The 15,908-nt window shown below is 42.4% G+C and overlaps 1 protein-coding gene across 4 annotated transcripts in view; it reads right to left on the bottom strand.

Moving 5' to 3' along the window:
* The window catches only part of LOC111665293 (receptor tyrosine-protein kinase erbB-4), a 257,866-nt gene that overhangs the window by 110,453 nt on the left and 131,505 nt on the right, over positions 1–15,908 (bottom strand). For all 4 annotated transcript variants that reach the window (XR_015438067.1, XM_087177702.1, XM_023420237.2 and 1 more), the window contains exon 3: positions 13,965–14,151. Coding sequence is in view for 3 of the 4 variants with exons in the window: in XM_087177702.1 (XP_087033828.1) it covers positions 13,965–14,151 (187 nt within the window). In the remaining variant the exon portion in view is untranslated. The remainder of the gene's footprint in view (positions 1–13,964; positions 14,152–15,908) is intronic.

Raw genomic sequence — 15,908 nt, forward strand, 5'->3', positions numbered from 1 at the left:
TACTTTCATAAATTTTGCATTATAAAACTAGAATTCGGTTCACTTTTGGAAAGGCTGCTGGTTATAGCACGTAAGGCAGATCTGGAACATTCTGGAACATGGCTTTAACTGATTCTGCGAGCTTTGCAATAGCAGTTTTTGATGTTAATTGAATTCTGGTTGACTGGACAGAATTATTTGAGCTGAAGAGGAGCAATTTTGGAAGCCAGTTTAGTTACCACTGATCATATCATGTAGCTCACTGTGCCCGCACTGTAGATGGACGCTTGGCTGAAAAATATGCTTTGATGGGACTTTGCAGCCTTTAAAATGGCCTGATAACACACACAAGAAAGCTCTCATCCTCTCTTTTGATAGTCTGTTTGTTGACCGAAGCAGTGAGTTTCGCCGGGCGCTTCGCTGGGTGACGCAGTTCCCAGCGACACCATATTATGTGTGTGTGTGGCTGATGAGGGATCTGCCGCCATATGCTCAGGCCATGTTTGGTTTAAAAACCGTTTCTGGGGGAGCGTTTTGCTCCATCTCTCTTGGCAGTAAAACAAAGTCATGGAGAAAAAAATAAATAAAATCACACCGAGTGAAAGTTGAAGTGTCTTGTTGAATCAGACATTAGATTTGATATGGAGCTGTGCAGTGGGGCATGAGGCGATCACTGGAGGAGAAGATGATTTGGAGAATTTGATCATATAAAACTGAATAAACTGATGAATAAATAAATGGCTTTATTTAATGGCTTCACTTCCATGAAATGTATTTACTGTCTTTCTCTTAAAAATAAATTCCGTATAAGTAAAATAAAAACAACTTCAATTAAATTAAAATTAACAAACTTACCCAGCTCCAGACTTCTCCCAACAACAAACGGCAACTCACATTTTAACTTCCCAGACTCATCTGAACTGGGTTGACACACCTACAGATATGACCTAAAGCAAATCAGCTCGACTACACAGTTCAACTATTTTCTCCAATCACTGCTTTGAAGTTGCAAGGGTGCACAACTACTTCAGTATTTAAAGGACCTATTTGTAAGTTTAGCTACTGCTACATAGCCAACGTTGGCAATAACTTAGCTGTTTACTTACCATTTTAGCCAAGAGCTTCACCTAGTATGATTATTTACCGATCATAACTGTGTAGGACATGAATAAAACTACACAACTGAAACAAGCTTGGGTAATGCCATTTAAGTTTCTAAATGAACTAATCAAAGGGCAAAACACTGGTCTGAAATGAATGACTGAGCACTTGAGGAAACCTGATAATGTTGAGGAAGCGGATAAGGAAGTAACCTTCTCAACCCCTTCTTTTAAATTTATATTCAACACTTCTGTTAGCACTGAGCTGCCACTCATCCATAGAACAAACAGTCAGGCAACAGCAACAGTGCCCCGACAACAGAGCTATAAACAGAATTAAGAACTATGGATGATGGCAGGAAGAGCAAAAGGTAAGAGCAAAACTTAATTTCTTGGGAATATTTATTTGTATTGTGCATCAAACACACTAAAAACAGAGAAAAGGCCAATCAGAGCACAGATTGTTAAGGAAGTAAAAATGATCCCTGTGCCTAGTTGCCTTTGCAAGCCAATTAAGTTCATTTTACTGTCGTTCAGCAGAGCGAAGAGCCTCTATTTTGAAGTAGTTTCTAGGCAATGATGGCCCCAGCACCAATCAGTAGCCATAGCTCTATAGGGAGCCTGCTGATGAGCTTTCATCAGTGCTGCTAGCCACTTGTCCCACATCTCTTTCTCTCGCTAATTATGCTGATGAATAAGGCCGTAATAGTGATCTGTCCTCGAGTGATGAGTCCATGAGTTTGCCGTTATTGTCTCGTCTCCGGGGCGGGGGCGTCACATATCACTTTGCTCAAGCGGAGTGCATTTGAGTGTTCCACTATGCTCTTTTTTATTAGGCTCATCTCTCCATCCTTTGTCTTCCTCCACCCCGCACACACCCCCTCAGACCCACCCGTCCCCATCCCGCATGAAATGTACTTTCTCACTCTGGTGATGGGCCCGACTTGCTGAGCACGGGGAACAGAGAAATGGAGATGATCACTCTTTCTCTCCACAGTCGGGTGCACTTTTTTTTTTTTTTTTTTCCTTGAGCCACACCGGCGGACACACATGACGCCCAAGCCCATTCACACATGAAATAAAAAAATTAAAATGAAAAAAACCCCAGACAGCAAACAAATTGCACATTTAGTCACGTATACCTAAATAAGTGATTGTGTGAAATGCTGCACACAGAAATACAAAATCCCTATGATAAACACCTCCTGTCCCTGTAGGAAAAAGCATCTTGGAGCTCGGTTGCATCACGTCGACAAAGCCTCACATTTGTAGGCAGAGCTGTAGAGTTAAGCTGAGGCTTTACCTCTTAAATGCCAATTAATCACTCAGTGCTTGGGAGAGAATTGCAAAGAGCCCCAGGGGAAGCACCCTCTGATTTCTTTTCACCAAAACAAGTGGAATGCAGCTTTTTTTTTTGTTTTAGCAACTAGCAAAGCCTTTCAGATGATGAGGTTAATCTGTTTTAGGCTTTCAATGTGAAACATATGCAGGAGGTATTATTGACAGTAGTTTACCCTAACTTCATTAATTAGTTAGTAAAACTAGTATTTTTGTATTAAAAAAAAAGGAAAATGTGATTGTACATTATTGTGAATTCATTATGTTAGCTAAGTAATTTCCCTCCCCGCAAGTGTATCTTTTTACACGACTTTACTGATTACCCAGCAGGCCACAGCAGTATTTGAAGTCTGGCTTTTATTTGAGAGTCTACGGTATCTGAGAGAGCTGTAAACTCTTTGCATTCATTTACATGCATCAGTTCCTGGTGCTGAGTGTGGCCTGTGACACAGTGCAGACAGCTGGCATGACAGAAGGTGCCGGAGTGGGGAACGAAACAAATTGCCTTCATTTTCTTAGAGTGCAACCTCTTCAGGGAACACCGATGAACATTACTGAAATGGCAACAAATCTGCGACTCTGGAAAATAATGACTCGCTTAAGAGCCACTGAAGAAAAGTTAAAGAAACAGAGAGACAGAGGGAGACTGTGTTTGAGTTCCTTTTCCTGTCCCGAGCAACATTTCAATTTCTCTCAGATAATAAGGACAATTATTCATAGAAATTACTGTTCCTCAATACAGAGAAAATGGTGGACATAACAACACTGAAACTAACAAATAGAGGAAAAAGAGGCTCAAAAAATAACACTAAAACAGCTGCACAAGTCATCTAGCTCCAAGCCAACCAGCTTCCGTTTCAAAGTTTCCACACGGCACTTTGAACTTCACACACATATAATGTGAAGCAACGAGAGAATGCTGCAAAGAGATCAGTAGAACCGGGGGAACAATAAAGTGTTCGGGTCCCCACACTAGTGTAAAAAGCCTCTTTCATCTTATGGCTGCAATGCCCACAATATACGATCTCTGCTGATCTACGCTGCAGCAGGAAGAGAACAAAGAGATGACACACGCATATGAGTGTGTGTGTGCATGAATGGGATGTTTAATTGGTATGTATACGGGTGTGTCAGGGTCCGAGTGTGTACGGTTGTGTGCGCACATGTGAAATATCTCACCAGAATCAAACTCCCCTGTAATTAGAATAAAGCTGTGGACCACTGTCCTCAGCCAATTTACAGTAAGACAAAGAAAGCCCACAATTTGAGGTAAACACATGACTTGACTGGAAAACAAGCAGTCGGTCCCTCAGGAAAGCCTGTGTGTAATTGTGAAGCACTCCACTGTACAGTGCCTCCGAGCATGTTTACTCTAAAGAGGAAAAAAAAAAACCCCAAAAAAACCAGAAGCTGTTGAGAAAGTAGCTGCTTAAGTGAAAACGACTTCTCAAATCCCATGAATAACTGTTAAGTCTCCAGACTGCAAACAAGCCACTGGTAGATAAATGGCTGCAGATCGCCAAGATAATAGAGACAGAAAAAAGCTACTAGTTTGCCTTGAGCCACAAAAAAGCAACGCATCAGCAAAAGGGTTTGGTGGTGCGAGTGACCAAAATGAAATGAACTTTTTCAGAGTGCAAAGTGGGGAGCGTGTCTTTCCGGTAGGGGAAACATTTTGCTCCTGCAGTTGCACATTTTATAAAGAGCTGCATTATTCACACACCTAAAAAGCTGTCAAAGGCCTGCGCTGTGTTTTATAAATGATACAATCCTTACAAGCAAATCCACACTGACTTGTGGGCCTCTGACTCGAGGAGAACTTATCTGATCTTCACGGAAAGGCGGAGGTGGGTCTCCAGAGTCCCGTTTCCCCACTTCTCCATTATTAGCTCTGCCAGCCAAAGAGATATTGTGCTCGGTGACAAATGGGAGAGGAGCGTTAGGGCGCAGACAGTGCGGGGGAGGTCCCCCCCATCTCCCCCCACGCCCGCCCCGCCTCCCACCTCCTCTCTCACGATCCGGTGTGCTGCTGCCGTGTCCGCCCCGATAACCATAATTGTGTTTTAAAGCCCCTGATTAAATTTTGCAGTCTCGAATGATATTGTTTTGCAATGAATCCTTATGAAAAATGCTTCATGTTAGGAGATTATGGAAGCTGTGTAGGCACTGAAAGAAGCAGCCAAAAGGTGGAGGCGAAGATGACACTTTTTTTTTTTTTTTTTTACTTCAATGGTCGCTAAATGAATCCCTGCCATCACTCTTCCTCTTTTCCACCACCCACTCTTGCTCCACCTGTCTGTCTTATAAACACACATGGACATAAACACTCCCTTTCTCTTTTGCAAGGCCCCCCCCCCCCCTCTCACTAGAATACACCCACAGGCATAATGGCGACACAGCAATCATGATTAGGAAAACTTTCAGACATTTGGCTCAGACTTAATAAAAAAAGAAAGTCTTCAAAATTACAAAAAGGATGAAAAAATATTCCAGTGTCAATCTTTAAACTTTTGCCTGTCTCATTATTTTATTGTCATAATGTAAATCTCCCGTCTGAGTGTTGCAGTACTTCTGGGGGAGGCCGATTTTTTTATTTTTTATTTTTTAGAGGTGACACAAAATGCAATCAGGGCGAATGAGAAACCAGCAAATTCAATAATGGAGGCAAATGAAAATGGAACTGGAGACTCTGCACTTAAGGCGGGATGGGCTCATGGCCCTAATAAGGCCTCTTCTGTCACCGCTTCCCTGCATCTAAATTAACCAGAGGCCCTCCAATCAGCGCGGGCAAACAAAAGAGCCAGCCAAAGAGATGAGAGCGCTGCTGAATGCTAATCAAGGTAACGAACAGCAGTGGTCATCAACACTGATGTGTGTGCATGTGTGTGTGTGTTGGTGGGCGTTCAGAAATGTAGTTTATAGGCACGAATTCTGGTGAGTTCGGAAATTGTGCAGCTTTGAAAATCAATTTAAATCGCAAGCTTTTCTACCGGTCATGTGTTTTTGAAGTTTTAAACCGAGCTTTTAATATTTCTCAGTGACCCAGAGGTCAAGCAACTCACTCATCAAATAAATTGCCAGGTGCAGTCTGGAAGTACAAACAGCCCCAGAATTGCTGTCCCATGTTGTTTTTCCACAGCAGCCGTGATAGGTTGTTTCACAGTGGAGTTACCCTGACAGTCAGTCCACTCTCTGCTCTGTTATTGTGCAGGAAATAGTGTTTTGGTACAATTGCCCAGGCTAAGAACACAAACTAAAATTTAGAGGGCACTATGGACGGACCATAGGGGAGCCATCAAGACGGCAAAACTGCTGAGCAGCTTAGTCATAACTCGAAATGTGGGTTATTATTAAATGTCCGCTCTTGAGTCAGGAAACAAAAAAAAAAAAAAAAAGAGTTCCTGTCAAGCCTTAATGTGTGTACTTGAACACCTGCAGTGCACAAGTGTACAAGCACAAACACAAGCTGCTCGTCTGACATGCGTTTTGTAATTCAAATCGGACTCATTATATATTTTCATGGAGCAAAATGCTTAAGAAGTGTCGGCAACAGAGCTAACCCTCTGCATTAAAATTGACACTTACAATGGGCTAAATGGGCAATTTGTCGTTTTCTGGCACAGAGCTGCAGCACTCATCCCTCCACTCTGGTAATTTGGGACACACCAACACGGACACATACACACACACACACACACACACCAGCAAATCAACTATGACCAGTAAATTGCCTCCATCTGGTTCTACAGTATATTTAGCGTGAGGTTATGTGAGCCAGTCCAGCACGACTTCACTACCCCGCTTCCCTGACTCCAACCTTCGTCTTATGTGACTTCTTCAACAGATGCTTTGCTCAGACATAATCATCATGATTGGCTGTGCATGCTCAACACGCTAATGGATTTGCAGTTTGGAGTGTAAGTCAACAATCTCAAGTCGAGCTTGGACTGAGGCACTGGGGCTCTTAAAAAAAAAAAAAAAAAAAAGGACCCAAAAATGTTATTAAAACTCGCCAAAGTCAAGCAGGTTACAGACGCCTGGGAGAGTATAAAGACACACATTGCGCACACACAAACACACCGCAAAGCTTATACCATTTATTTTACCCAGCACCCCAAAGCGCACAAATGTGTTGCAATGTCAGGAGGGTGGCATGTGCCTCGTGGCAAGACAAACAAGCAGACGCTTTGAATTTAATTAATGTCAAATGAAAAGCTCCCATCATCCGGACGTCGACGCAGCCTTGTTTGTAACGTAACGACACTGCAGTTCTCAGATTATCAAATGAAAAGGTTGTATAACCCCATGCGGTTAACCGATTTTACCAATCTGCACAGAGGTTCATAATACTTTAATCAAGGTTTTTCAACAAAAGTAAGATCCAGGGGCTGCTTGGTTCGGCCCTGGATTTATTTGCTCTCTTTTAGGCCAAACCGGTGCTTATAGCTTGTAGTTCCGATCATTTTTAAAAGGGCAACTCAACAGTCTGGTAACAAGTAATTCTAATCTCCCAAAAAGAATTAATTCAGCTCTAATGAGCAAGTTTGATGAAGTCACGGCTGTTTGGTTTGATTGGGTGGGATTTCGAAGGACTGCTGGGTGGAAATGCTGACTCATGCCGCCTCACCACCCACCGCTTTCACTGTGAACAGAGGTGGAGAGTTTGAGTGAGATTAAGCAGAAGGACTACTGTTGTTTTTACAAAAAGATTAGACAGATGCGAAAGATGACTTCAACTTTCTCAGTGTAAACATTCATTTAATTCACCATTTTGCTTTTGTATATCCACATATATATTAAATACTTCAGCAGCCAGTCCTTCGAAACTGTGAAATTAAACGCCTCACTCTTATTGTGACTTGTTGTATTTGTTTGCTTTATTCTTTTTATCCTGATGATTTTTATGCTATACTTCTGCTTCCTTTGCTTTAACCTCCCGACGCTCACCCTAACCCTCGCATTGCATTTGCTTTGGGTCATGACTTGATGAAATCAAGGAGACAGTGCGAGTGCGCCACCTCACTTTGCTGCAACAGATATCCATTAATCCATTTGTCGTACTCAGGCAGTGCTCTGCTCTCTTGGTGCTCTGGTGTGCTGTTGATGCGCTGCTCACCTGAAAGCTCCGCTGCGACCACAGTTCACATGAGATTTCACCTCACCCCCGCCTCCACCGACCACATCCAGCTGCAGGCTCTGGGTCTATAAAGGCCTGTATGTTGGTGTTACTGTGTTTCCATCTATCAGGTGGGCAGAAGCATTTTTTTTTTTTTTTTAAGTCCCATTAAGTTCAAAATACAACATGGCTGCAGACAGGATTGAAATTAAATGTGGAGCAGCAGGTTTGCCAAAAAACAGCAGGTAATTGTGGTTGTAATGACCATAATTACCTGTACCCACATACAGCACATGCTCCAGACAGGATTAAAATCATTACCAGCGTTGTTAATGTTAAAGTCACTCCACCTTTAAACTGGAGATAATTTCAGTCTGAATATTGCTTATGAGGGAATTATCTTTATACTATTGTCACTTCTAGACCTCTGCTGTGCTGAGCTTGTATGTTTTCAGGGAGTGATGAGTCACTCTCTGCTGGCTGACTGAACTTATCCTAGCACATCAATGCAATCTGTCCACATTATTAGAGCTAGAAAACTTCAGTTTTATTTAAGATATCAGCGGCTGACGTCTTAGTTAGCCCATGTTAGCTCCCTAACAACATGAACATGTAACGCAGGATTGGGAGGCGGAGGGTTTGGGGGAGGTTCAAGAGGAGGCTGATGTTATACAGTATAAAGGGGCAAAGGCAATTATTGCTCACTGGGGGTCTGTCAGGTGTGTAGGTAGCCAGGGTCAGCTGATACTGACCTACAAGACACAGCGTCAGCCAGTGGCAGCGAACCCTAACATCAAAGAACGGTGCACAGGGCGGCAGACACACCGCCCCGAGGGACTATTACCATTCCATTAGAGATCATTTTGCTCCTCCTCCCAGACGTGCCGGAGACCCTAATGTAGACAAACCCGAAGCCCCCAGGGTCCCCTTCTCACAGGACTTGAACAGAAAACACAGACGGCGGCGCAATGCTGACAGCACAGCACTGATAAAACCGAGCACAGGGATGGCATTACAATGACTTCTGGGTGCAAGAGCATGAAAAAATGGGAATTGGAAATAAAGAGATGAGAAAATAAACTGTGGAGTCAGACGTGGCATCCCATTGTGCGCCTGCATGTCAATGAATGTCACTTTTTTTTTTTTTTTTTTTTTAACGAGATGCGCTTTGCTGTTTTATCTTGCCTGCTCCTCAGAAGAGACACTGAGCAACAACAGGCAGCAGGCTATTGTGGTCCTTCTGGCTGAGCTGTATTTGAACACAACTGAGATGAGTCAGAGCTGGTTTCCAACCTGGCTTGGCATTAAAGTTCCTATATCAGAGACGCCTGTTGCATTACATTACATAACATTGGCTGTGTTTTTTTGTTTTCAAAAAGGAACGATGGTGCTTTGGTGTTTCAACACTCCAAAAAAAAAAAAAAAAGGGGGGGGGGGGGGCAGTGTGTAGATGAAAGAAAAAAAGAAAAACTTTATTTCGCAAGCAGACTGAACTGAAGGGCTCTCTTGCTTTGCAGATCCACGACTGCAGCATTTTCTGGGGTAGCAAAGCAGCGTTTGAAGCTGGGAGATATGTTTTAATCATTTGGCGCCTTAATGATGACACTGGATTCATTATTAATGGGCCCCATTCCTCTACTCTCCCTCTTCCTCATAACAGTCCAGAGTGAGAGTGGGTATTAGCATTAGCCGCTTTTGCTCTATTTGATCTTTCTGTAATTACACCACATTTTGGAGATCACACCACAAGCTTTATGTTAAGTAAAGAGGCCTTGGAAGTAGCTTTTTTTTTCTCTATACAAATTCCAAACACAATTACCATGGTTCCTTTCCCCCCCCTTTTCTTTTTTTCAAGATGGAAATCAGTTATTCTTCTCAAACCTGTACATAAACAAGGCCTGGCAAAGTCCCTAGCCATCAATGTGCACAAATGCATCCTCTCTTAAGCGCCAGTTTCTGAGATGAAGATGTAAAAAAAAAAAAAGAGACAAGCGTGGATGCATAAAAAGACAACTGTCTTCATGTGAGCTGCAGCGCTGCAGGAGTCTCCTTTCAGGTGTGCACCCCCCCCCTTTTTTTTTTCAAATAAGCAGAGGATATAATATCTTTGATGTGCTGGATCTTTATACTCTCCACTGAAGGGATTTACTGTATAGATCAAATTCAGCCTTTATGACACTTCTGAAACTAACACTGAAGAAAAAGTTTGAAAATATTTCAGTAGCTGAGGAATATAAAGCAGCAAAGAGACTTTTTTTTACATCTCTGATTCTCATAAGAGTAAATATTTACTTATGCTAGCTACTTATGCTGCTAAATAAAACCATATTGTATCATCACTTTGCAGATCTCCTTAAATATGAACAGAATCTTTATTAGTTTTGCTGATTTCGCTGAGCGGAGTGATTGAAAATGAGAAACTGTTCATAATGCTTATGAACAAGTAAATCAGAAACAAGCTCTAAAAATGAAGATGCACTTGGGGTTAATTATAATGAAGTCTATTAATCAATTCATCCCAGCAGTAACTGATGTTGGTAATTTGGCCTAAATGCATTCAAATACTCCCAAAAATGCTGCAATTAGCGAGACAGCAGCGGTGAATTATTATGTTTAAAAGGAGAGGGTGTTTGGGTTGTTGCCAGGTTGTGAAACCATGGCGGCAGTGTCACTACAGTCCCAGCGAGCCTTAGGGAAAGCAAAACAGGTGAGAAAGGCAGACAGGTTATAGGAGGAAAGAAAGCGGATTGCAGAGACTGGTGATTTGCTTTCTGCACACGGGCGTGAGGGGCATTGCTGCCAGATGGGAAGTTGGAGTCAGAGCTCTCTTTGGGGCACACTAAGCCATTTGGCTCTCATCCAAATGGGCAATTTCACAGGGTTAGAAAAAAAATGCAAAAAAAATGGCTGAAAAACAAAGCTAAAGTTGAGTAAAGAAAGAGGATGTGAAAACCATTCCACACATGCTACTTCCTCACTCTGAGAGTCTTACAGCGGTTATTATCTCCACTGCCGCGCAGCATGGGGTAATTAGCACTGCGGAGTCTAGCGAGGCGTGTTGTATGTATGGACGCAGTTCATGTGGCTATCAATATGTGTGTTGTGCATGTGTGCTATATGTTATGCAGGCTTACAGGAAGCTGCAGGAGCATTGCAGCGTAAGGATGAACAACTTGGTATCAGAGGAGTTTCTTTAACACAGATTACTTTATATCCCTGCTACTGTAAAGGCTGCACAGCTGTATGAAGACTGGCTGCGGCCAAATTGAATTCCACGCTCTATGTGGACTCCCACTGTGTATTGAATGCACAGAGGGATAAAGCAGGAATAAACCTGTTGTTTAATGTATAGTGTGCAGTGAGAAGTGCGGAATATATGCTCGCTCGGGCACATATATATATATATATATCCCCTCTAGATATGGCGGAGGTGGTGATAGTCTGTAAAATAAGGACATTTCATCACAGCTGACTCTCAGCATATGGGCCTGGTAGCTTCCAAATCAGTATTAAGAAGGGAGATTAATCTGCTGGCCTAATTGTGAGCTTAAAAGAGAGAGTACTGTTTTTTTTCCTTTCTTTTTTTGTCCCAAGCAAAAGAGTGAAGGGAATTAAGAGGCACAGAACTGATCCATATGCATGGCTGGATCTGGCTTAATTGCAGCATTGTGGTGCGCTGGGATCAGATGATATGGACCAAAGGCTAGTGATGCGAGATGCCATCCTGAGTATGTGCTGAAAGAGGAGATGAGCGGAGTGCCAGCCAGATTTGGGGGTGGGGGGGGCTGGATCACAGCAGTGAACCAGGGGTAAATTCTGCCTCTGAGGATGAACACAGTCTGCAAAAGTTTTAGGAAAATAAGAGAAATTTGAAGATGTAGATTATGCGCTATGGACATAAATAATGCAAGGTACAGTATATCTTCCTGCACCCTGAAAGGATTAATTGAAGATACTACAGTTACTATGTGCTATCCAAAGTAAACATCCTGATCTTTTAAAAAAGTAAAAAAAAAAGAAAAAAGAAAAAGACTGCATGTTGGCTTGACTTGTTGCTCATTTGAAAACTGCATAAAAAACATTGGTCCATGGCCTCGTTGCTGGAAGCTAATGAAGTTCACTGATCATGAAACATATTCTGTTTATCCTGAAGAAAAAAAAAGATAGAAATCATCAGCCCATTTTGAGGAATGATTAAAAAAACTGAAGAAAAGGTCATAAAAAAGAGCAAAAGAGCAACATGAGTTATGCACCATGAGTCATTTGGGGATAAAGGGCAACTTAGTCCTCTCTCTCTTCATCAGGGTGGTCAAAATGGAAGGCACCCTCCTGCTTTGCCGGCTTCGGGTGTCACCATGCTCTTAAAACGCCTTTACTGCCATGTACAGACTCTATAAAATGCTGCTTATTACACTAAATCTGCCATGCGCTTTAATATGGATCACTGTTTGACCCCCCCCCCCCACCATAAATCACAAATACACTCCTGGAAAGTCAATGGCACAAGAGCCCAGGATGAATTTCTGCTGTCCAACACTTCTTCTCACCGTTGTATGGACTCCAATGGCAAAAACTTCCAAAAAGGAGGGTGTTCCTGGACTGCGAGAACACACGACTTATGTTTTACACTGCAATTAATTTGGTTCCACTGTAGAAAAACGTGACACAGAATCGCCAGCAGTAGGATGAATGCAGGACAAATTGCACTGCCCACAGGAGAGCGGTGTAAAGCGGGCAGATCGATGCCAGAGAAGAAGCCTCGGGCAAAATACAACAAAGGGGGGATACAAGCAGAGCCGTCTTGGTTTCTTGGCATTTCAAGGCATATACCACATGGTCATCTGTGGTGGGATTGAGCCCAGTTTCCTTGCTTCATGCTCTGGCACTCTCCTCTGCAGTACCATGCCATGAAACTAACCTTCAAGGTGCTACATGTAGCCGTTTTCTACATTGTTAAATCATTAGATTCTAATAAATTAATCATACCTCGGTGTGAAGACTTTGTCAGGAGGACTGGCAGCTACTCAAGCATGTGCTTTTGTTCTTTGGCTGGACCGCGAAGGACATACATGTTGGACATGATGGCGAGATGCTCGAAAAGAATTCGCTCCATTCGTGCTGGAAGAACAGCGATCTTTTTCCTGTTCTTGTGCCACAAAGAAATCCAACAAATTTTCGTACAAATGCCACAGAGGCTTCACATTTCCTCAGTCATGGTGTTGGGTTTTTAAGTTTGAGCGATATGAAGAAGACACACAGCACAATTTCTTTCACTGCATGTTCTTTCTTCACTCCACCATGTAAACACTGAAGACTGTACATCAGAGGTCAAGCATTATGTACTTAAACCCTGTAAATGTACCCTAAAGTGCTGACTTATACATCCTCATACAGCCTTGGACATCTTCAACTTTTTCTTCCACACTCTGGTTTCCTTCCTGACCTTCTTCCGATATGTGCAGCTTCTCTCTGTGTACCACCTTCTCTGTCACTCTACAAAGTAAGGCATCAAAAAGTGCAGAAAAAAAATGTGTAAAAGAAACCGAGTGACCCTCAGACTGCTTCTCCTCAGATCTTATGTGACAGTTGTCCCTCAGCCAGCGCTTTTCCTATGACGGCTTGCGATTCTTTCCTGGAGCGATGGTAATACCGCCGTCAAGACAGAAGACAGAGACGGCACCTGACTCCTGATGTGCTGGAAAAAGCTAACCTTTTAGCGGGATGACTGCCACTGCCGCTCTGGTTGAGATTACATGTATGATTTATACACATAATGAGGACCCCGCTATTTGGAGAAAATCTCGAGGATATTCAGCAGGAAGACAATGAAGTGGGATAAGTGGATAAAGCCCTTGACAGAAGACGGTGTTTGCTTCTATTATTCTGACTGGAGTTGGAAGGTCACTCCACCGAGGGGTAAAACAAAAATGGCAAAGATGAACTGATGGTGAGGTTGTGACTAGAGGTCTTAACGTAGACAAAAGCTACCCTTTGCAAATGCAGTCCACTTTAGCTTATGACCTCTCACATAAAGGAAAAAAAAAACAAAAACAGCTGATCACACAACCACTTCCAAAAATTGACTCTAGCTCTATTTTTGAGAGCATAAACCAAAATGTAATTAATGGGGAAATAGGACTTTTCACAGACATTTGGTCTTTCTATATAGCAGCACATTTGTCAGAGTAGCAGATACATAGCTTCAAAACTTGAGTTCCAATTCTGTGACTTAATCAAAAAGGCCCATTTAAATCTGTATATGTGGGTGTACAAACAGGTCAAACACATGCAATTGTGCAAGAAAATGGGAGCGTATTTCACAGGGTGCTGAAACATCTATCCCTGATTCAGAAAATCTGTCTTGCATTCTCAGTTTTTCCTTCAGGAACCAGAGACACTAAATATTGCAGCCCTCATGTCATCATTCTTACCCGTGAGGTTGCGCAGGCCCAGCTGTCTCAGGCCGTAGTACCCGTCCCTCCTGTAGTTGAGGAAGATGGCCAGGGCGTAGCGATCCTCGTACAGTTTGGTGCCCCGGACGATCCGCAGGTTCTCCAGCGGCAGGTAGTCAAACTGGTTCAGAGCCACCAGCACGTAGCCGGTCACCTCTCTGATCGACTGCACGGGGGAAAAAAAAAAACAGAGGGGAGTGTATTTAATATGCACTGCAATGGCTGGGATTTGATGGTTTCAGGTAACAAGATAAGGAAAGACAATTAGGTGAAATACAATATGCAGACCATTTCCTCCAACACAAAACATATCATTAGACAGTGATGTTTAGGCAAATGAAGCAGATAGGGATGTGGTGGATGGGGATTAGACTTTAATCCAGGAAATCAAATTTGCATCCTCTCAGAGTCAGACTCTACTGACCTGAATCCTAACCCCGAACTGTAACCCCATTCTTTCCCCAAACTAAACTGTAAACCACCACACAACGAATTACCCTGAATTTCACACTTTTTCTTCTAACTTCTATTTTGGTGCTTTTCTTCTTTTTTTTTTTAGCCTCGTCAGCCTCATCGAATACACTTAATGCATTCTGCTCGTTTTCTGTGCATGAAACATGTTATTTGCATTTTGAAATGTCAACCTCATAAAAGATTTTGGACATACAGACCAAAATGATTAAAATGTCAGCTCAATTGCAGACTGATTACACATCTCCTCTGATTACAGTCTCTCAGCTGTTATTTGTGGTTTGAGAAAGCCATGACACTGGCGGATATGGCATGACATTCACAGAGCTAATAACCAATCACGCCTTTAAAAACAATATATTCTAATCCAAATACAGCATTCTTTTATATGCCGGAGGTAACATATGGAAACTCTCAAACATTCCTCAGACATGAGAATGAAATAAGAAAATAAATTTGACGTTTGATCAAGTTGCTAGGCCTTGGCTGACTGCCCGCGTCAGACACACTTGACGTGGAAAAAAATAGTTCCAGTGTGCTGAAGATCATGGCAGAGTGATGACCTCTGTGTTATGCACTTAATGAGGCAAATTAATTCAACTGCAAAGTCAGGCTGAAGGATGGGGCCAAGGCTGGCACTTGAAATTTTTTTTTTTTTTTTGAATATTCAATTTTAATCCTCCAGAAAAGTGTGTGTGTGTGTGTGTGTCAACATCCACAGCGTTATCAGAAAAAAACTGATTTGAGTCTAAGTCAATGGTCAATGATATCTACCACTGTGTTCTCATATCAACAGATAATACTACTACACAGGAATGCTGACATACCCTATTAATCAACTTGGCAGCCAATCACAACGTCACATAATGTCATCATAGGATACTGGAACTTAGCTTGACGAATGTATGTGCATGTGTGTGTGTATGTGTGTGTGTGTGTGTGTGTGTGTGTGTGTGTGTGTCTTCTAATACTTATTCCCTTGTTGCTACAACTCCAATCTCTGTGTCCATGCAATATTCATCTGAGTCACTCCAACAGCAGCACAAGCTTACTTATGCACACACATACACACACACACACTCACACACACACATTGAAACTCATAAAACACACATATGACAGCTTTTATGCTACACAAACACATTTTACCAGCCACCACTGACAAGCCTAATTAGAAGACTGTATTTAAAAGTGGTGGAAGAAACAATCTGCTTCCACACTGAGCTGTACAATGGAGGCATCGTTTGCAGCAGTTGGCAGACTGAATTTATTCCTGTGGCTTTTTGTTCTGCTTGAGTTTAATCCATTTTTTTTTTTCCACAGTGGTCTTGATATACACTTTGTCAACAGCTGCTTATTTTCACCAGCGGGTCAGGGCCTAACACATGCAGAGATTCACATTATCTTCAAGACCAGCAAACACAATAGAGCTGGCTTTTACTTTTCTTTTTT

Source organism: Seriola lalandi, unplaced genomic scaffold (assembly GCF_002814215.2).
Source record: "Seriola lalandi dorsalis isolate HSWRI2012SDOR001 ecotype SW California unplaced genomic scaffold, Sedor1 jcf7180002054630, whole genome shotgun sequence".
NCBI lineage: Eukaryota > Metazoa > Chordata > Actinopteri > Carangiformes > Carangidae > Seriola > Seriola lalandi.